This window comes from Coloeus monedula (assembly GCF_965178545.1).
Source record: "Coloeus monedula genome assembly, chromosome: 1".
Taxonomy (NCBI): domain Eukaryota; kingdom Metazoa; phylum Chordata; class Aves; order Passeriformes; family Corvidae; genus Coloeus; species Coloeus monedula.
Window position 1 is genome coordinate 119,677,598 of NC_138781.1, and position 23,291 is coordinate 119,700,888.

General features: G+C 37.7%; 1 protein-coding gene across 1 annotated transcript in view; it reads left to right on the forward strand.

The window, feature by feature from the left end:
- Positions 1-23,291, forward strand: part of RP1 (RP1 axonemal microtubule associated) — a gene marked incomplete at its 3' end in the record, with an annotated part of 163,329 nt that overhangs the window by 1,752 nt on the left and 138,286 nt on the right. The window contains 2 exon segments of the mRNA XM_082284668.1: positions 251-422; positions 3,245-8,840. Coding sequence (XP_082140794.1) covers positions 251-422; positions 3,245-8,840 — 5,768 coding nt within the window.

The following is a 23,291-nucleotide window of genomic DNA, read 5'->3' on the forward strand; positions in this document are numbered from 1 at the left end:
CTGGATCCAAGTTCCTTCTTGAAGTAATTATCCAATATATTTATATAACAAGATATATCCTCACAGAAATAGGAATTGCCTTATAGGAATTGAAAAATTAATTCCGTTTTGTGATACATATTTAATAGTTTGCTGCAAATGAATGTAGAGACTAAGAAGTGAAGATATTAAAGCTTGAAAAGGATAAACCTCTTACATTATTTTTTGGTGGTTACTAAGGTAGAGAATTTAATGTTACTTTTTTTTCCAGGTTCCTAATCTTCAGGCCCTGATATTGTGCTCTGGAGCTGTAGTTGCAGCAGGGAGAGAGCCTTTTAAACCAAGCAATTATGAATCTCTTGAGTATTTGCGGCCAGCTAAATTGCTTGGAATTGGAAATCGTGTGTACCCAAAAGCAAATGCCAAGTCAGAAAGTGAAAAGAGTAAGTTCTTTGAATTCATTAGTATTTTATTAATTTGTTTATCTCTCTCAGCTTAAGACATAAACAGTGACAATCTTACTAGGATCAAGGATATTCAGAAAGGCCAGCTGAAACTGTTTATATCTGCTGTGACTCCTCTATAAGCTTACGAAAGATCAAAGTGAAAGGGTTCATTTCTTTTTAAAATGCAAGTTTCTGCTAAGTACTCAGCTAGTACAGCATATTTTGTTTCCGACAGACTTACTTAGAACATGGATGCAAACCTATGAGTATATTTTGTTTTAATTCATTTGGTTTCCATTGTTACTAATTTTTCTGGTGTCAGAATTAATAACAACAGTGCTAAAAACCCCCTCACACTACTTCAGGCTCAGATTGAATTGCTTGGGGAAAATTTTGTTCAGTTTTCAGAACTTAACAAGTGCAGGTTTCTCTTGTCTCATGCTCCACATAAATAAGAAAACTAGTACAGCATCAATCCACTCAAAAAGTCATCATGTTTTTGAAGTTGCTTTTGCCTAAACAGAGTGTTGTCCATTCCTACATCCTCATGGCTGTTATACATATTTTTTGAATAAGTTTGGGAAAAGATACACAAATATGTACTTTCCCTTTGATTACTCACAGAGTTGTGGCACTGATAAGGTCAGGAAGAGGGTGAAATGGCCAGTGGATGATCAAGAACATGAGGAGCTCTTGGAGAGAAGCTAGGCTAGATGAATATCCTGAGGTTGAGGGAAATGAAATCCTGTAGTACCAGAGCTTTAAGTCCTGTGGGAATTCTTGACATTAGAGCATCCTGTAGGGCTGAGGTACTGTCTACAGGAACTTGATTAATCCAGAGGTGCTCTCTACTCTTGCTACAGCTTCCTGCTGTAGTGCAGAACCCAGGGAACACTGTAATTTTTGCTGTACTGGGACTTTCCACAGTAACCCTGACAGTGTTGTGGAGTACATTAATATATAAGACATTTGATTTCCGTTTGCTTGAGGGAGCTCCATTCACATTCCTTGCACTTTATTATCTCCCCATCAAACTATTAATTTTAGTTTTTTTCAGCCTTCATGTACTTTGATTTGCACAGCTTGAGACCTGTTTGCACAGCATAACTAATGAGTCAAGAGAGAATGAGTAAAAACATTTTGAGAATGAAAGTTCTGCAGAAACAAAAATCCTACCCAGATTTTGCTTTGAGACAGAATGAGCCTTGCAACTGTAGAAAACCTGAGTTGCTGAATCTGATTATCTCCCATTTCTAATTATTAGTTAACAGCAATTACAGAATGAGGGAGGAAAACCCAACCCTCTTTTTGTCTTTAATCTGAGAATTTCAAAAATATCAGGCGTAGGAGATATCATTGATGATATGAAAGCACGGAAAATGAAATTTCAGGATTTTTGTTTCAATTCCATTTCCTGAGACAGAGAAGCAGAAGTTCTGGTCTGTGTTAGAGGAATTAGTGCAACATTTGTTTCTTACTCAGTTCATGGTAAAGCGTATGCTTGAGAAACTTGCAAGGCAGTTTGCCTGAAGTGATAGGCATATATCTATAATGGTAATATATTACTGTAAAAGTCTTGATGTGAGACCACTTAAACAAACAAACAAAAAAAGCTTAAATTCAAGAAATGTAGATAAGTTAATATTACATGTGTTAAAACTCTTTTTGCAAGTGAAACCTGTCTATTAAATGGTGGATCATATATATTTAGATATCAGTGGCAGTTTTGCAAACCTTTGTGTGGATTTACCCGCACTGTTTCCCTTGCACATGCAGAAGACCTTGGAAGACAGCAAAACTTTATTCTTATCTCATGTTTTTTAGCTCTCATCTCTTCAGCAGCAACTGTGAGAGAGAAATGAGATAAAATTTTTTAAAAGACCCAAGTTATTGCAGAGTTATCAAAACATATTGTGGGAATATACATTGTGTATGCTAACACATTTTGGGCCACATTCAAAATTCACTGAAGTCTAGAAGTATTCTCATTGGCTTTGCTGAGTTTGCACCATTATCTACAGTACAGATACCTACCTGTGTTTCAGAATATCATGATTTAAGTTCAGATTTTACAAGGAGTTCAGGGAGTTCAATGTTTACTTCCTTATAGAGGGCCAGTCGAGAGGACTGGATATGAGCCATTTCCTCACGTGTCAGTGACAGTAATGTCACGTGTCAGTGACATTACAAAGAGTAGTTACTCATGTACTATAGATTGTTAGATTAAGCCCAAGGAGATATATGTTCACCTTGACTGACACATTTTAGAATTAACTGTAAGAACTAACAGAAAATGATATATTAATGATCACTAAAGCATGAAGAGGAAGTAAAGCTGGAAGCTTGCAGCCCAAACAAGTGAGGGCCTATGAATCCATTGAAAAGCTCAAGGCAATCTCAGCTCTCAATTAAGTATAAAATGAGATCATCTAGTACTTTTTTAGGCTTTGGAGTGTCAAATAAGACCATAATTCTGGCATTAGAAAGAACTTATTTTAAAATGAGATTAAGTGGACAAGTATTTAAATGCTTAATTCTTTATTAAGACTTTCTTATATTTCTCTCTCTAAAAACTTAGATGAACAGCAAGATTAACCGTGTTTTTTTTCCGTACTTTCTATTGCAAAATAAATAAAAAAATTAAGTCTGTAAGATTAACACACTTCATTAACATCTTTAATACTAATTTTTCTCCTTTTTTCTTTTATCTTCCTTTGTTGCCTGTCTGCTGTCTCATCATCTGGACCCTTATCCATGGTATTTGTCTGCTTTACTTTCTACCTACTGAATCTGTGTTCCTTCAACGTAATTATTGGTAGTGAGAGCTGAAATGGACTCTAGTTCAAGATCTCAGATATTCTCAGTTTCTTCTGATAAAGGATCCAGCAATGATAACAACTCAAATGATAACAACTCAAATGATAACAACTCAAATGATAACAACTCAGATTCTTCCTATGTTCTTGACAGTCATAATGGGATAGAAGGAAATCGGTCAGTTATTGGTGAAGACTTATCTGTGGCACAGTATCAAGATGACATTGAGAAATCTGTTCATGTTAATCAAGATGGCAGTATCACAGTGGAAATGAAAGTTCGATTCAAAATTAAAGAGGAAGAAACCATTAAGTGGACAACCACCGTAAGTCGTGCTGGCCTTTCTGATGACAAAAATATCTCCATTTGCGATTCTTCTGCAATGAATGTGGAAGACTGCTCATCCGATGTAAAGGCATCAGACTGTATAAACCCAAAAGACGCTCCATTTTTGAAGAGCTACAATAAAGAAGAGGAAGACTTATTGCAGCAATCCAATGAGGAAGTATCAGACAAAGAATCAGAGTCTGATTTGAAAACTGCTGATTGTAATGTCTCTGAGAAGAACAATTCTGCAGATTTAGATGTAGGCAATGTACCTGAGGAAGATATCAGGCCTCGCTTTTATAGGCCTCCCACCCCTGGGCCAAGGCGTGTTAGACAAAAGAAAGCAGTAGTTGAAAGTGTCACCTTGGTATCTGAGAAAGAGGTTCAAGAGAAGACAATAAGACAGTTTTCCTACAGTGAGGAAATAGAGAATGGAGAAAAGACATCTGAATATTGCATGGTAGCTCACTCAAGCAGAAAAAAATCAAGTGTCAGCAATCCAAAGTTTAATGAGGTGAGCGACGATGGTTTATTAAAGCTTTCTTCAGAAAACATAAAAGAAGAAATGCTTTTTAAAGTAAGCCACAAAAGTAGTGAGTTAGTAGAAACCACAAATAGGAAAACATTAAAACTGCCTGATGAGAATGAATTGGTACAGAATATATTGGAGAAATCAGCTGTGGGACAAGGTGCATATAGTAGTTTGGTATCAGCCTCCAAAGCTAACAGCAATGGTTTCATACCATCATCAAAAACTTACCAGACAGCCAGGCCAGGCACAGCAGATCACATCCATAAGTCATGTGATATTAAACAAATAAAAAGATCAGTGAGTTCTTTCATTACATATTCAGAGTTATGTCAGTCAAAAGAAGAAATAAAATGCCAAGCTGCTGATTTAGTAACTATTTCTCAAGATTCAGTGTATTCAGCCTGTGGTGGACATAGCCAGATGAAGATGATGGCACCTCCAGGTAGTAAGGGTCCTACTGAGAAAGTAAATCCAACAACTGGATTCTTTCCTACTGTTTCTGAAAGTGAGAATCAAATCAGTGCCAGGACTGAATCTGTGATGAAAACACTCATTGAAAACAGCCAATCTGCATCATCCCTCACCAAAAAGAAGAAGAAGAAAAGAAAATCATCTAGCTTTCTAGAGCAAGGTACATATGAATATCAAAAGCATCAGGACATTTCAGGGATAATTAAAAGTGAAGGATTGCATATCACACAGGATTCCACAATAGAAGCTATGGATAAATATTCTGAAATGTCTCAGAAAGAAGGAACTGAATATTTTGTAAAAAACAATGATGGTTTGGCCAATTCTGAAAAAAGCATGTGTCCTGAAGATGAGTCCTATCACCAGGATTCAGTGGAACAAAATGGGTTATCATCATCTAATAAAAAAAAAAGAAGTAATAACAAGAAGTTGGCCAAGGTAAAATTGAACTCAGGGAAAAAAAGTAGTATAGTTTCATCTGCAAAGAGTGAAGATGGTCTAATGACAGCTGATTCAAACAATGAATCTGAACTCAGTCAGGATACACTTAGTATTGAGAAAGAAGGCACACATCTTATAAGCGGTTCTTTTGAACAGACACCTCGCTCATCAGTGACTTCAAAGCCATTGTCAGAAGTACCAAAGAATCTTAGCTTTGAAAAAGAAAAGAATAATTTGGAACATTTGTCATCAAAGAAAGAGAAAAAGCAAAAGGCGATGAAGAAAAATCGAAGTAAAGGTGTAGATAAGAGAAATATGTCAGAGAGTGCCATTACACTAGAAGCTCTAAGCCAGGAGGGTTTTCAAGGGGAGGTTGTTGGACATTTGCGTGAAAACTATGTCCAGACTTGGCTGAAAAACTCATTATCAAATTCTGTCTTACCCCCAATAAAGAAAAAAGAAGGGACTGTAGAGAATAGCAATGCCCATTCTTCTGCTAAAGAAAATACTGATGCTTCTGTAGAAAAAGAAGCTAGATTTATCACAAATAATGTGCATGTAACTGGAGAAAAACATCTACTTGAAGATAATCTAACAAAAAAACCATTAAAGCCTATTGGTAAATTGAGAATTTCAGAAGACTCAGCCAAGGATTCAGATGAAAGACAAACTGGCTCTTGGATTCATTCTAATACATCTATAGTAGAAGAAGCCAAATATTCACTAAAGTCAGAATTTCATCAGGATGGTAAGCTACATTTGTTCCATGAAGCACATGACAATGATAAAAAGATGGCAGAAGTTGACATTCAAATTACCAACCTATGTCACAGAAAAAAATCTGAAGTTGCTGTTCAAGCTGATTGCACAATTGTCAGTGAGAAAATTGGAACTGATGTTCAGAATAATTGCATGTCTAGCATGTTGCTGCATGAACTACAATCAACTTTGCTTGGTCTGCAGAAAGAACATAGTGGATGTATAGGAAAAGCTTGCAGCTTTTCAGATTTTTCTCCTTCAGCTTTTGGGTCTTCCTCCAATGCTCTCCTAGCCTGGCTGCTTTTACTGAATCTGAGAGAGCGTTTGACTGGGACAATCACAGACAATCCACAAAAAAATGCCTGTAGCTGTTCTGAAATATTTACACAACTAAAATGTCTGAAACAAACTGCAGCTGTAGAACAAGCTGATGAGCTGAAGGCTGTCTTCTCACATCTCCAACAATCAACAGAAAATAAGTTCTTACACTTTAAGAAGGAACTTGAAAAGCAGGACTCCACTCATGAGAATATGACCATATCTGAAATTCCTAATGGTATACATTTGAATGAACATGAAGAATCAGTTGAGCCCTGTATTGCAATGGACAATGTCAATTCTGAAGAAACTCTAAAATTAACTGGGGAATCAGAAAGCTGTTTTGATATAGAGAAGGATCTTTGTAAAGAAACAGAGACTTCAGACATGATTGCTCCCAAAACACAACTAGATGGTCAATATGCCAATACTAATTCAAATACCTGTAGCCTTCCATCAGCTATAGAGACACCAGAAAGAAATGAAGAAATGCCTGATAGCCTATATGAAAAAACTCAAAATACATCATTCATTAATGAAGAGTCAGAATCTTCAGTAGATCCTAACTCCACAGTTCATAGTGTAACTTCTAATGATAACAATTTTATTTTAGATCAGGATACTTCTGAGTTAGAAGGTGAAAAAGAAATTGTGCATGTTACTGCTGGTAGAAGTGAAGATGAAGATGTTGATCCAAAGTCAGCAGATACTGACAAAACCCCAAAAAAACAACTTACACTGGATGCTGAAACCTCTGTAGAATATAATAATGAGGATTATTCTGTACAGGATGACAAGGAAGATGCAGAAATATCTGAGCAAACCTCTGAGAGGTTATCTACAGCCTCTCCCTTATCATTTCGCTATGAATCAAAGCAAATTACAGAATGTGACATGACCGAAGGAGAACAGAAATTGCAAGTAGAAGAAGTGGAGAATAAAATGTGTTCTGACACTTCTCAATTAAAAAAATGCTTAAAAAGTCCTGCTACTTCAGACTGGTCAGATTATAGACCAGATACTGAAGAGAGTGATTATAACTTTAGAGCATCCAGTGACTTGACCAATGAAAGTGGGGAGGAAGCACTTGAAAGACATTATAATACTGGCTACGTAAAGAGAACTATCGAACGACTCTACGGCAAGACAGAAGCTTCATTTAAACCTGACTTTCATAAAGGATTTCCTTATATGTCGAAAGTATTTCAAATGGATACTGAAGGATTCCACTCTGCAGTGGGGGAAAAAATAATTTATTTTTCTCAAGAACCTATGTCTTGTTCTGCAGAGAAATTGTCACATTCTTCACTACCATCACAAGAATATCCAGTAAATGTAAACAAAGATGACAGTATATCAAGAAGAGGAAATACTCCTTTACCAACATCACAATCTACTCCTAACAGAGAAGAGACAAGTTATCCTAATGACTGTTTCAGGGAATCTCCAAATCAACATTGTCAACCTAGCATTCAGGCTAGTGAAGATGAAGGAATATTGATAGATAAAGGCAAATGGCTTCTGAAAGAAAATCATTTGATAAGAAGATCACCACCTGAACGGATTGGAATGTATGGTAATTTAGATACAACATCAGTTGAAACTAACAGTGATGAAGCTCCTTACTATCACTTTGGCAATCTGGATCAATACCCTGCCCTCGATGAGATCCCTTCTTCAGAACTTGAAGACATGGTAAAACCCCCTGAAAATTTTTGCAGCTACTTCAATATGCCTCATAATAGTGATTCAGACCCCTTTCAGGATGAGTTAAATACAAAAGGCAAACCTAGTCGCAATGGTAAGATCCTTCCTCTAGCAAACAAAGAAAAGACCAATCCATCAGCCATGGTAGGTTCTGCTTCCACACAGGCTGACACCAATTTTCCAGCTTTTTCATCTGTAGAATTTAGATTGCCTGATAACAAGGTGCATCCATTGGAAAAGCCTTTAAATGCTGTACCCATACAGTCTCAGCCAACTAATGTTAGTAATGTTGATAGAAGTGCTCTTCATGAAGAAGATTCTCTGGATAGACTCCATGCTATATGTGGCCAACATTGCCCAATACTGATGGTAACAGTAATACCAGTTAATGAGGAACAGAGAGGATATGCCTACCAAAAGGCATCTGATATTGAGAACCAGCTGGGTCCGTATTTGTTGGCCAAAAAGAGCGAACATTTGGAATGGTCAGGCCAAGACCTGACAGACAAAAATAATTATGTGACTTTGAAGAGTAACTCTATCAATAATATAGCCAATAATATCTTTAATAGGTTTTATGCTGATAACACCTTAGATTTTATTAGTAACTTTGGAATACTTACATCCTCAACTTTGAAAGACACAAATAATTTAGGAGAGTTACATATTACTGAGGATATGAATGTAAACCCCATGGATGCCAGAAATTGTCAAAATAATGTATCCAAACATACACCCAGTGATCTTATCACAGGCACAAATACTGAGCTACCCAATGGGAAGACAAAAATATGTCAAACCTTAAGAATAAATTTAATTTATATAGTTAGAGAAAAATTTTCTCCCATGTTGGCAGATCCAGCAGAAACCTGTCATTCTGAAACATTTCTGAAGTGTGACACTTCTTTAAATAGCATTGAACACAAAACCTCTGAAAATCTGAAAAACAAAAATGCCTTTCCTACAGAAGAGGAAGAAGACAAAGAAGAAGAAATTTGCTTTTGTACACTGAACAGTGGAAACAGTAAAGATGAGAAAGACTTCTAATAAAGATCTTGGAATTTCCATTATGTTAGATTAGTGAAAACATCTTCAGAAAAAAAAAAAATCACATAATAAGCTGCTGAAAGGCGCAAGCAATAAAACTCCCAGTGTGAATAACTTGATAAAAATGAGTCACAATTGTATATCACTGCTGAAATACAAATATTGATACATTTTTATGGGAACCACCATACAAAGAAAGTTGTTCTTCTAAGGCAATGATTTCTTCGTTAGAAAACAGTTTTTCCCTGAAATATCTGTTAAAAGGTAGTTATGTACCAATCATCTAATTTTAGGAAAATGACGGCTGCTTGTTTTAACAGAGAACTGAAATTTGAAATACCTGCCCAAGTTTTAATATAAGATTTCTATATTCCATGACATTAGAGAAGGAGCTTGAAAACTGTCTTTCAGTAGAAATACTTTTCCCAGAACAAAATCAACTGATATGTTTAATTTGAAATGAAAAGTAGGAAATACTATTCAAATGCTGTAATATAATAGCAAGTAGGAAACAGAAGCCATTTTAATTTTATATAGATGTACATTATCAAATTGGTGTTTGAGATTTTAAAGGCCAGCTGCAGAACACATCTGTGAGTAAAGAGATTTTTCCACGTAGGATCATCCAGACGCCAAATAAAGTTGGCCTCTTTAACCCAGAGGACACTACAAAAGGGGCATATTTAGGAACTGAGAATGGAGGCTGCTTGTCAATGGACTTCCTGACTGCTCTTGCCATATTTCCTTCTGAGGCAGCACTACTACTACACTCTTAAAATTGTTCTACATACACTACAAGTTTTTTTGTGTGTTCTTACTTAACCTCTGTACTTTAAAGATTGTCTATGTGTTTTGGTGTTGTTTTGGGTTTCTTTTTGTGCTTTCTTTTGGGTTTTTTTTGTAAATATGTTTTATTTTGAGAATCCAAGGCATATGCAATATGTTCCAGGTTCTTTCAATCTGTTATTAGAGTTATTTTGGATACCTGTTTACAGCATTTTTTAATACTGCATGCACATAGTAATCATTTATATATGGTTTACAATTTTCAGTAAATGATGTAACACATGAAATTGGAAAATATTTAATATATATTGTGGTTAGGTCGTGTTTCAGTTTTTGGTTAAATTTTAATTCCTAATACTACATAGTACCTTGCTTCAATGTCAACGAAGTCAGAGATATACCTGAAAAAAGAAGGTGCAACTTTTCAGGGAGAGAATGAGAATTTTGCCATTCTGTACTCTTGAAGACTGTATCTAGAATAACTAGCGTGTACATGCTGTGATAAGCCCTGGGTCATGATCCTTTGATTATCCAGATTGGGGACCTAATAAAAGTCTGACACAAATAACTCTTGGCCCAGAGGCTTTGATTGTGCCTGTGTGGGACAGAAGGCACATGGAGGGGAAGTAGAAGTTGGATGTGAAGAAAAAGGGGTTTGTAGCACAAGTAGGAAACCTAGAAGCACTCTTCAGTTTTTAAAAGTCCAGTGGCTGATATATTTCCCCCTAACTAGCTGTTATGCTTCTGTTATTTGAAGAGGTGTATTCTATGTAATAAACTAATGTTATAACTCTAAAGCAAAGTGTATTGTCTGATATATTTCACACCAAATAGCTGTGTGTTATTTCCTATGCTGGTCTTGTTTCTGATGTTTTTCTGTCCATCTCCACTTCTTTTGGTGTCCTCCTTCACATGTTTTAGAACTGCTCCAAGTGAAGATTCTTAATGGTATTTTTTCATCCCTTTACATGTTGATACAGAAATAAAACCTGTGTTTGGAAAATGCAACTGAGAATTACTAGAATCCATCTAAATGTCATATAGCATTCTGTGCTGTAAATAATGTCTAAATGTTAGGCAAATCAACAGCTATATATATCTCCATCACTCACAGTCTTTCTGTTGGGTTCACAGCACTCTGTGCTGCATTCACAGCATCTCAGTGTTTTCAGATCAAGGCTCAGGAACCTTTAATCAGATGCATATTACTGAGTTACTGAAAGTTACTGAGCAAACCAAGCACTTGAAACATGAAATGTGAGGTACTCCCTTAGGTGAAAATTAGCAGAGACCACAGCAAGTGGTGAAATGAATATTAACTGAAAGACTCAGTTCTAATTTCTGTATGCTAACTCAAAGAGAAGGAATAAAATGGTCACCTCAGAGCAGGACAAAAGGTTGACAATGAGATGTACCATAGTGTCATACAGTTTATATATTCATCAACTGTACAGGGAAGATCACAAAACTGTGGAATCATTTAGGTTAGAAAAGACCTCTGAGTCCAACCATTAACCCAACATTACAAAGTCCACCATTAAACCATGTCCCCAGGTGTCATATCTACACATCTTTTAAATACCTCCCAGGATGGTGACTCAACTGCTTCCCTGGACAGCCTCTTCCAATGCTTGACAAACCTTTCAGCAAAGAAATTTTTCCTGACATCCAATCTGAAATCCAATCTAAACCCTCCCTGGTGCAACTTGAAGCAAAGATAGAGTATGTTAGGTGTCTGAGATGCACATGTAAAATAAAATTGTTTTCATAGTTAAGACTGGAGAAGGCTGGAGAGAGAACCTCACAATGCTAGAGCAACATACTGATTGACAGGGGCAAAAGAATCATGAGGAGTAATATGAGCGACTTTAATAGGATAGAAAAGAATTCAGCGAGCATTCAAGGGACTTATAGAGAGTATGCCATACATCTGAAAGGAATTCAGTATATGTCTTGCCATTATTAAAAATGAAACAACCAACATAACATACAGATCACAGTCCCAGGAACTCTCAGTTTATCTAGTTTAGCTGCTTGCTAGAAGGAAACTATACAATTAGGTAAGTAATTCCATTTGATTACTAAATCTCATTTTAAATCTTTTTCTCTGTAGTCATTACAGCTTCCACCAGATAGATGTTCTAGATCTTGAGTCCCACTTCTGATGTCTGTCTTGAATGTTTTCTAGTTTCCATCCTCAGCCTACTCATGGTTGGTTTATATACATGTGTCCTAAAACCATCACTGTAACTTAGAGAAGTCTTTTTCCTCCTTCCTATCAACAAAATCAGACATTTTCTCGACTTTTTCTCCTGCATAAATATTTTCTCCATTTCCTCTAATCATCATGGTTGTAGTCTCTGAAATGCATAAGGCATATTTCTCTTAATTCTAAGGATGTCAGAGGTAAAGAAGACCATTAAATTGTTAAATGTATCACTATTAAACAAGTAACTTGATTTTTATAGTACTAGTGATATCAAATACCATTAATCTAATTGCAATGTTAATCCACTGTGAGAGCTATGGGGAATATTTAATACAATTTCCTTACCTTATGTCACGGATTAACCCCAGTCAGAACTAAGCCCCACTCAGTTTCTTGGTTACTTCCCCACCAGTGGGATTGTGGAGGGTAAAAGAGAGAAAACTCATGTGTTGAGATAAAGACAGTTTAAGAGATAAAGCAAAAGGTGCACACACAAGCAAAGCAAAACAAGGAATTCAATCATCAAATGATTTCAGCTGTGGGAAAAGCAGATGACAACAATTTTTGAGGAGGCTCACACTACTCTGTTGATAGAAAATGTGTTTCTGTCTGTTACTTCTCTTCCTTAGATCTCACAGTTGTTATTTTTTACTTGTACTTCCAGTTTAATATGTTCCAGCTATGACAAATCTGGAATTGATCAAGTTTAACTTGTTGATAAGAGTATTCCTCAGTAATACCATTTCCCTTAATTCCATGCCTTTGGTAGTTATCTTCCACTGAATGAATGGTTGGGGTTGGAAGGCGCCTTAAGATCCATCTAGTTCTAACCCCCCTGCCATGGTCAGGGACACCTTCTGCTTAGACCAGCTTACTCAGAGCTCCACCCAACTTCCAGGGATGAGGCATCCACAACTTCTCTGGGCAACCTGTTCCAGTGCCTCACCACCCTCACAGTGAAGAATTTTTCCCTAATATCTAATCTAAACCTGTTCTCTTTCATTTTAAAGCCATTCTCCCTTTTCCTGTCACTGCATGCTCTTATATATAGTCCCTCTCCATCTTTCCTGTAGGTTACCTGCAGTAACTGGAAGGCCACCTCGAAGCCTTCTCTTTTCCAAGCTGAATAAACCTGATTCTCAGCCTTTCCTCCTAGGAGAGGTGCTTCATCCCTCTCATCAGCTTCTTGGCCCCCTCTGGATTTTCTCCAACAGATCAAAGTCCTTCCTGTGCTGGTAAAACTTCAGTGGATTCCAAACAGGCTGTTACATCTGTGTAGCCGATCACATCTCCGCAGAGATACAAATTCTTTCTTAAACAGTTCTTTTTCAGCAGACCTAATTTGTTTTTAGAGTCCCTAATGTTTGAAGTGATGAGTGCCAAGGCTGTCATTGCATAGCACTGCATTGAGCAGAGCTGATATATCCTAAGTAAAGAGAACCCCATATTTAATACAATTTAATACAATATTTCAAAACTGCATTTGAAAGGTGATCTAGGTTCATTCAAATTCGACTTGGTCATATAGGACATTTAGAGGAAAAGATACGAATGCAACCTGACGTTTCTTGACAAGCCCAAGATAGTAAACTCAATATTTGCCTGCTGTAATTCTGTGAAACACATATTTCTGTGTTCATTGACATGATATTATTCAGAATTTTGGTTACTGAAATGCATTTTATTTAAGAATATGGAGTTTAAGTAATTCAGTGAGTCTTTTTATCTTTTGATAGCTAGGAAATGGAATGTGTCAGTCCTCACCAGTGATGTGCCATCTGCAGGAACAAGCTCAGAGGTTTATATTACATTGTATGGGGATTGTGGCAGTTTGGGTCCTATTTGGCTTGATGGAGAGAAGGGAAAATTATTTCAGAGAGGCAATGAAAACATCTTCACAGTAAGTAATATATATTCATTGTGTTGCCCTCTTGCTTCCTGCCAGATTGCATGACATTTCAAGCTCTATGTGATGAAAAGGCAGCTTTTTTGTACATTACACGTATTTAGAAATGAGAAACAGGACTTAAATGTAGAGCTAAAATTAGCATCCTTTCCCACTCACCTATCCAAGCTTATTTGATTCAACATGTTTATTGTCTGTTGAGGAAGAACTACTGTTTAATTTGCATTGTGCCCAAGAAAATACCAAGAAATATACAGCAATGGGTACTTGTTTGGTTTGCAAATTTGAAATGTTGTGGGGTATGCCCAGTCCCCAGCCTGGAGGGACGTCTGCTGAGATAAGGAGAGTGCTTAACCTCCCAGCAGGACGCCCTGGAAAGGCAACCACTTTCAGTTACGGTGAGAAGACAAACCCAGAATCCTCTGGGAGACCCTATGCAGACCCTTTGTAACCCATTGACCCTTACCCTCTGACACCCACCCCCTGTATCCCTGTAAAGCTAGCCCCCTGATCCTGCGAGGGCAGAGACATGCTCGTCCCTGGCCTCCCTTCGTTGAGTGCAGACTAATAAAGCTGCCTCGTGTGGAACAGCCACACGAGCCTCTCGTCTCTCTCCCTGGTCTGGCCTGGAGGCTGCCCTGCAGAGCTGAGCTGGAATCACGAGCTGACAATCACTAAAGAGCTGACAGTCTCTGCACAGGCCCTCCTAGCCAGCAACTGAGGGAAGACACCAGGCCCTGGGAAGACAATCCTCCACGGGACCATCTCTCTGGACCGGTCACAGCTTCCTCAGTCAGAGCTACTGACCCCACACCAGCTGCATTAATGGGACTACAGTATTAAAAATTAAATGAAGAAGTGAAGAACTAGGATATGGGGTAAAATTTTAACTTTGTTAAATACCTGCTGCTTTATTGAAATAGTGGCAAATTTTTTACCTGTGGTAAATCTGTCAGAAATTGCTTCTGCTTCCAGTTACACAAAACAAATTCTTCCTTCATCAGTCTTGTAATGTGGTGATTTAGGTGAGCCAGAATAGGTCTTTTATTACAATCTGCATAGCTTCAGTGTTTGTATAGGATTGTCAAGGGTTGTCTAGGAGTGTCTACTGTAGGGCCATATGACAAACAGGTGCTTCCATTATTAGTACTCAGCATAGCAACTCCACTTCTGAGAAAAGGTGTTTGATGGCAGCATTGATGAAGGGCTCACCTTTTCCAAAATAACCCTGTAGATGTTTGGGATGCAGGAAGTGCAGCTCTTATCCCTTTTCAGCCTATGGAATTTCTCAAAAATTCCAACACCAGTGATGCAGAACGTCATTCTCCATCTGTGATATCAAAATCATTCAGATTGAAAGGAGTGGATAAAAAAAGTAAGCTGGTCTTAACAGATGAAAAGACCCTCCTCACCATTGATGTTGTTGGCTGTTTCCTGTTGCCTTTATTGCAATTAATTTCATCTACAATGACTTCTAAATACAAAATATGGAGGACAGTCCCATTGTTTGGGATCTAGGGTTCCCCTGTTAGGCAAGTATCCATAGCACTGAATACAGTTAAGGAGAACCTACTCTGAAATTTATAAAAAGAGAAAAGACTTTCTGAGTGCATTGTATGTGCACATAACTGTGGTCTGTCCTGGCTGCTCTATCTCTTTATTGTTTATAACAGAGTTCAGGGAAATTCATGATACAGGGAACTCAGTTCACACCCATCTATACAACGTCAGTGAAAACACGAAAATTAATTCTATGGAAAACAACAGAAGGACAGAAAATCAAGCCTACATTTTAACAAAATAAATTATACAGTGAGAAGGGAAGACACTGATGGTGTACTTCCAGCTCCTTGAAGATAAGCTTTCTATTTCTATACTTAAGTTCATACTAGTTGTTTCAATAACCTTCACACAAAGTTATTCCCTCAGCGCCCTGTTATCTGTACTGGACATATTCATCCAGCCTGCCCAAGAGCTAATTTTTCAAATACAGCTTTTTAACTTGATTTAATTGAAATGATTTGTAAAAAGAAGCATCAAAGCTGAACACAATTGTTTCCAAAAAATTGTAAGGCATACACTCCTGGAGGGGTAGGGAGAAGCTCAGAGGTGTGTGGGAGACAAAAATAATTTTGGAGCATGTCACTGGTATAGATGCTAAACTGAGATAGGTTTTAAGGTCAAGACACTTTTTCTTTTTAGTCATACATACGGTCTGTATTCGTCTCCCACTGAGGCAAATATTCAGTGGGGAATTACTACAGCAGCATCCTGAAGCTATTTAAATGGAATTGGTAGGCCAACAGGATTTTTTGAGGGTTGTCCTTTAGAAGACTCAAACGTCTAAGGATTATCTGAAGTAAAATAAGTTGGAAAGGCTTGTTTAAATGCCAGAATATTTAATTCCTCTAATCAAAAGTCTTACCTTACTGTTACTAAATTAATTTCTGTTGCATGTCTTTTTTTTTTAATAACTGTTCTTTGTTTCATTAGTTGTGTTTCTTTTACAGATCAATACTAGAAGCATAAGACATCTCTACAAAATATGTGTAGGACATACAAATGCAGGAAGCTCCCCTGCCTGGCACTGTGAAGACGTAAAAGCAGCAAGAAAGAATTTTATCTGCCCAAAAGCTGTCACTGTGACAGTGGATTCAAAATATGAGTAAGAAAAAAATCCCTGGGATGATATTAGCCTCATCAAATGCTTTCACCTTCATTTAAGGGATTACTTATGAAGGAATGGTTTTGTGTGGAATTAAAGCAGCTTATGATGTCTGTATTGGCTGTTTGCAATTTAATACATCATGGTGCTTTAAAAATATGTGGCTGGGCAGCAAGGCAGACTGCTTAACTTAGTGCTATAGTCTGAGTCTTCTACAGTCTCTGTATGCTATGAAGTGCCTAGAGATTGTTTAAACCCACAAAGTCATTGAATTCAGTCTAATCAAGTTCTCCCCAAATCTGTGGCTGATGCTGGGTCCCTATGCACGGCACCAGACCTACACTGAAAATGTTTCTAGTTCTGTGTCTCTGATAAGAAAAAGTCAATAAGAGGTTATTTTCCCTCTTTATGTGAAAAATATCTTGATGCAGGTTAAGCAAATATAATAAAACAAAGAGAATGAGCTAGTTCAATTTCAAGATTTGGTTGGGAAGCATAGTATATAGGTTTCTGGACTGGAAATTAAAAGATCTGACTTTTATCCTTAATGTCTGATGTGACATACTATGTGTGCCAATTATATGCTATGCATGCCTGAAACCCTTCCATCTTTGTGCCAGAGTTCCTTATCTTTCTGTTAAGAGACTGCAGTTCATGAAGAGCTTTAGGAGCTGCTGGCAAACTCAATGTTAAAATTGTATTTCATGGTATATATAGATCTATCTAATGCAAAGTGCCAACTAAAGTCAAACATTCATTGATCAGTGCTCAAACTCTGTGGCTGTTTGATGTTTTTTTTATCTGGGACTGTGAATCAGAAGGAAATGTTAACTGAAGTTTAGGCAAGATCCTGTGAGTTCATACCTCTAGCCAGTTCATGTCTACACTGAAATACCATGTAGTATCACTCTAAGAGGTTTCATGATAGAATTATATGGATTATACCTCTTTCAATTCAGGTGATGATTGCCTGCTTATAAATCCTAGGTATTAATTTTCCAGCTGTACTGAATTTTGGGGACAGACATTTAAATTGAGAGACTGAGGAAGTCTGACAAAAAAATAAAAGGAAAGAGAAAAGTGAAAAGTTGTTATTCCCCTTCTTTCCACCTAGGATATATTAACTGAAATCAACAGTGAAATTTTAAAAACCTCAACACTTCAGCATGTTCCATTAGTTATTTATTTATAAATTTTAATTGTCTCTTTATGGACTCTCAGTCAATCAGACACAGTTTTTAGGGTGTGATTCTTCAGCCAGGGTTATTTCTTCTTTGCAACTTTGGGCAGAAAGTCAAAGAAAAAAGAAAATACATTCAGCTGATCAAACCCTACAGGTAGTGTTTTTAATGGTTTAGAGACAAAGGAGTACAGCCATTGATTTCTAGACTTCACAGAAGAGACACAACCTACAGACACTTGTTCCTTGGGAAGCCTACATTTTTTTCAGGAAGAATTAAAATTAAAAGAGAATGTTATACAACTGCAGAGCTTTTCTGGTAGTTAGGCACATCAGTCCTCCATTAGTGTCCCATGGTTTCTGTGCCTGTATCTGTACTGAGATGATATCAGACCAGGAAATAGCCAGGAAGGTGCTGCTTCACTAATCCAAGTTTCCCTTTCAGGTTTCATCAGCAGATGTTGACAGGCCGAGATGTGCTAGGTTTTTCAGACAAGATGAATCTTTGTCTTTAAAGTTTAATATTCAAGCAGCAAAAGAGATAAAAATGTTTCCAGTAATTCTGAGTTTGTTCAATATTCAAATTAAGGAGATTAGATTCTGCAAAGCACAGAGTGAAATTACAAGTAGGAGTGTCTTTCCTTCTCTCTGCCCATCCAAAATCTAGTGTAGATATGGGTATAAATTAGCATAATCAGGGACTATTAAAACATACAGCAGCCTCTGAAGTGCTTACTAAGGAATACTTTGAAGTGCTAAATAACCTCCTTCCTCCTTCAGCTGGTGTGCATATGGTCCTTTTGCTGCTACATGCTCAAAGCTGGGCGCAGCAGAAAATGATGTAGGGCTTTGTGTAAGCCTCCACTGGTGTTGGGGCTGGCACTTTCATGGTTTATTTATGTCACAAGGAGTGCTGAACAATCAAAACCTGTCCCTTTAATTCCTGTCCTCATAAGAATATAAGGAATGGAGATACAAGCATTGACAATCTTCCCAGTGAGAAGTTCCATCTTTGGTAAGCCATGCCACCTAGTGCCAGCCCCCATGGATGTACCAGCTGGAACAGCTGTAGTTTGTGGGAGTGCTCCTGTTTCTTGTTTGCACTTGAGTTACCCTGCCCTGAGCTTTCAAACATGACTGAGTGAAAAGTCAGATTTGGGCATTTGGATCCATGGAGCAGAAATGCTCCAAACCCATGGTTTTGTGATCATCCACAGAGCTCTACCTGCGCAGATTTCAACAGCATCTGACATGTTTCATGTTCTGTTCCATCTGGTCCAAGATCAGCAAATTAAATTGGAATTCTCCGTGCTATTTAGATTGCAGAACCTTTTCTCAGGGGAGCAGTTCTCTTTCCCTGCACATCGATGGCTGGCCAAAGACCAGGCTGGTGGGGAAATATCTGTGGAGCTTCCTGTTTTACAGCAGGGTCAGCCTATTCTTCCAGGTAAGCACAATACCACATCAGCAAAGTCAGACCCCAGACTGATGTCGATAGAGGTGAGTTCATTGTTTTTCATCAGGCCCTTTATTACTTTTTGGCTGCTACAACACTTTTTCTGCTTTGTTTTCCTCTTGTTACTGTGCATACTCAGGTAAAAAGTTAAGAAGCACCGGAAAAGGAATGAGAGAGTATTTAATGCTTTGAATTTCACAGATTCTTTAAGTAGATGCTTTGATAAGATTTTAACGATTTTCACTGCTTGTGTTTGGTTTAAAATAAAGGCAAGAGTAAAGAGGTGTCACACATGTAACCACCATGAAGCCAGCATATGAGTCACATCACAAACTCTGTTTTCAATAACTCAGGATTTTAGCTCCAGTGTTACTGTTGTAGCTGCTGTTTCAGCTTCCTTCTGGTAAGTGGCTCAGACTTCCAGAATACTTTTGATTTCTGGATATGGAATAAAATTTTCAGAATAAATATTTCAGGAGGCTATAAGTGTTAAAATGTCCATTATTCACAGAGAGATTGTATTGTAATTCTAAAGGTGAATGATGCCAAAGGATATGGCAATTACTGGGTGTTGCTGCTGTTGCACTGTTTTAATGTCCTGCTCTACCACACCAGTCCCTGTCACCCATGCTGGATGTTGCTATATGACCCTGCTGCTTGATCAATGGAAAGGGGCTGGAAATTCTGTGCTTGTTCTTTCCTTCTCTCCAACTGGAATTGTCCTTTTCTGTAAAACTTCTAAGAAAATTACAAGGGCATAGCAGGATCAGTGTGTTCTGGGAGAGATGTGGGTGAGGGAGCAAGAATGCTGTGGCAGATTCTCATCCTATTGGGGTGTGATGCGAGAGGGGGAAAAGCCATAACACCCCTGGTATTACTCGTGCTAGGACTACACTAGAGTAAGATCCACCTGGAATATGTCCTCTTCTCTTCCCCCCAAAATCAGCTGCAGAGGACAAAATTAATAGGATGAGAGAAACTGCTGTTCTAAGTTCTCTAAAAGCTATGGAACCCCTTTTTCAGAATGTTTAACAGTTTAGCAGTGCTTGGTGGTATGCTTATGGTTCCTTGTGTTGATCTTGCCAAATTGAAATTGTAGCAGATTTTTCAGTGGTAACAGCTATTGGGGGTGCCGGCTAGAGGACAGATGCAAATAAAATCAAGGGGCAGAAGTCCAGAAAATGGCCCATGCATGTGGGAAAACATACCATGGAACTGTTACTCTTGTAATAAAGATATGGGTGGCTTGGACTTATATTTATGCCTCTCTGTGATGATTGAGCTCTGAGATTAAGAACCTGACACAAAGAGCAGAAAAAACAGGTTTGTGCCACAAAAGTATGTTTTAAGAGAAAAAGAATTAATGGGAGAGATTTCCTCCAGTGATGTATTTAGCAGCTGCAAGTGGCTTATAAAATGCTCTAGAGAGAGGCCCATCTGTATTAACCACAATGATTTTTGATTTTAGTTGGTCATGATCTTCACGACATGTGAAGCCTCAGAGGCAGTGAGCCTGCTTCCCCACAGGTTTGGTCTTTTCAGCCAGGAGACTAATATTGTTTGATGGGAGGGCATACAAGCACACTGGTATGAAAGTCAAGCACCTCCCCACCCCTTTGAATAAAAGCTAGTTAATGATAATTAACATATTAAGTATGCTCCATTCCTCCATTTGCAGTGTCTGTTCTTCCCCAAATGTTCTCTTGTTTAAATATTCTGAGATGCAGATCTCAACAATCTCAGTTGGTTAGAACATGGTGCTAATAGTGCCAAGGTTGTGGATTCATTCCCTGTATGGGCCATTCATTTAAGAGTTGGATTCAATGATCCTTGTGGGTCCCTTCCAACTCAGACTATGCTGTGATTCTCTGAACCTCCTAATTTTCAGGTTCTTTCTGAGTAGCAAGTTTCCTTGTTTCTGAGATAAAGATAAAATGGAAGATTTTTATTATCAAGTAATCTTTGTGTATGAAGAGCATAAAGGCACACTTACAACCAACCTCTCAATCTGCATTTTGTAGTTAACAATTTCTCCCTCACACAAGGGAGGAAGAAAAGAGCTTCTGTGCATTTCTACCAGCTTCAGTGTAAAAGGGGTCATGCAGAAGGCTTTGGAGAAGGCAGTTTCATCTCTGACTTAGTAATTGAAAGACCGCCTCTGTGTCTTTTTGCCAGTGTTATATTTCTGCATGAGACAGTGGAAAGGGAACACAGCTTTTAACTTCAGAGAAGATAGTTTGATAACAGAACAGCGAAGAGGTCTGGATTCAATGTGAAAGAGAGATGATGAGAGGCACTTTAAAACCAATTTCTGGAAAAAAGAGGCTGAAACACTCTCTGATTTAACATTCTTTTTTTATTCAAAGGAAAAACATGGGAATTAAATTGTTAAGAACTGTTACAGAGAGATTCGCTGCTTTAATGCTGGAGGACTGAGCAGCATTCATTTGACATTTTTTCTTCTACCATCCCACTTTTGTCCCTGTCTGCTCATGGTTTATGCCACAATCATTAATTATATCCTGGGAATAAATCAGGGTTACACAGTTTTGGTCGCTGGTGGACCTTTGCTTTTCTTCTTGCAGAAATTGGAAAGTAGGTAGTTATTGAAGGAGGAAATTGTAGTAATAGAGAGGATTGTTGTGGTCCTCTGCATGGAATTGTTGGTCTAGAGAAATTAATTCTCTGCCTCTGCTGTGGTCTGTTCATGGGGCACCTGCTCATGCGGGTGCTGCAAAGAAAAAATTGGGCAAGTAAATAGATCAGGTGGTGACATGTGAAATTACATGCATAAAATGCAGTATGAATTAACAGCTGCTAAATGAAAACTATTTTGGGTATTGAGACATGCATACTCTGGGAAAAATAGTGCCTGATTCTGCTGCTAACTAAAGAGTGTCAAAAGCTTCTCTGTGTTAAGTGTGGCTGGCTTTTGCCCAAAAAATAGCTGCTCTGAAAAAAAATGTTTTACCTCCTTGTGCTATCTTTCATAACTCATAGGCATGAGTGAAAGAAATAAATTTTGTAAATAATCTTATACACTTATACCTTCTAATTTCAGAAATATATAATTACAAATGTAACATTCTACGTTATAGAGAAAATTAGATATAAAGAAAACGGTTCCTTAATCTTTGTTCTGCGCACTTTTCCATGCAATACTTAAAGCAAAGAATCATAGAGTTGAGTTGGATATATATAAATATCTCAAGCTGGAAGGGACTCATAAGGATCATCTAGTCCAAATCTCTGCTCCTCACAGTACTATCCAAGGCTAAACCATATGGCTAAATTATCCAGACACTTCTTGAACTGTGCTATGCCCACTTCCCTGAGGAGTCTGTTCCATTGACCGAGCACACACCAGTGAGGAGCCTTTGTCCTAATGTTCAGTCTGAAATTCCCCTGACACAACTTCATTCCATCAAGAGAACCACAATTTCCTAGGATAAAAACTGTAAACATTATAAATACTTATTATAAAGCTGGGATGAACCCTAGGCTTATGAGAGGTAAAAAGAAGTGTAAAAATTTGTGAATATTGCTTGAACTTTTAAGTTATCAATTTTAAGCCTCTGTGCTGGATTTATTATTAACATATGTCTGTGGTACAATACATTAGAGGAGTTCAGAGGCTGTCATCTCAAAATGAGTTAGCTGTCATGCCAGAAGCAAACTACCAGTAGTGTTCTGTGTGGGCACATTAAAATAACCTGTGCAGGCTGTTTAATATTTTAGCCAAATTGTTACCTCTATCCAAACTGAATTCTACAAAGACAGCTTGTTTAGTAACATGCACCAAAAATGCCATGTAAATAAATGAGAGATAATCATAAAAAAATTAAGGATGAAGGGAAAAATTGTAACACTGACCAGCCACCCAGCATAATACAGATATGGACTGATGGTGAATAAATTTTCAGTGCTTATTAAAGGAAGGTGTTTGGCCATCAGAAGAGTGAGATGTGGAAGCAACCTCCTTCAAAGAATTACATAGAGAATTACAAGCTTCATAATACATTTCAAATAGAAACTTTAGACTAGACATTTTCTGTAGTCTATTCTTTAGAATAGACAATAGAAACTTTCAAATAGACAATTGAATTATGATAATGTAGATGTTGTTTCGGACCCAGTGGCTCAGAAGCTCTTCTTCTTGCAAGACAGAGAAGCACAGGCACAACTACCCTTGGAAGAAGAGCTTGTGTGCCAGAAAATGAAGGTTGCTCTTTCCTTTTCATTCTC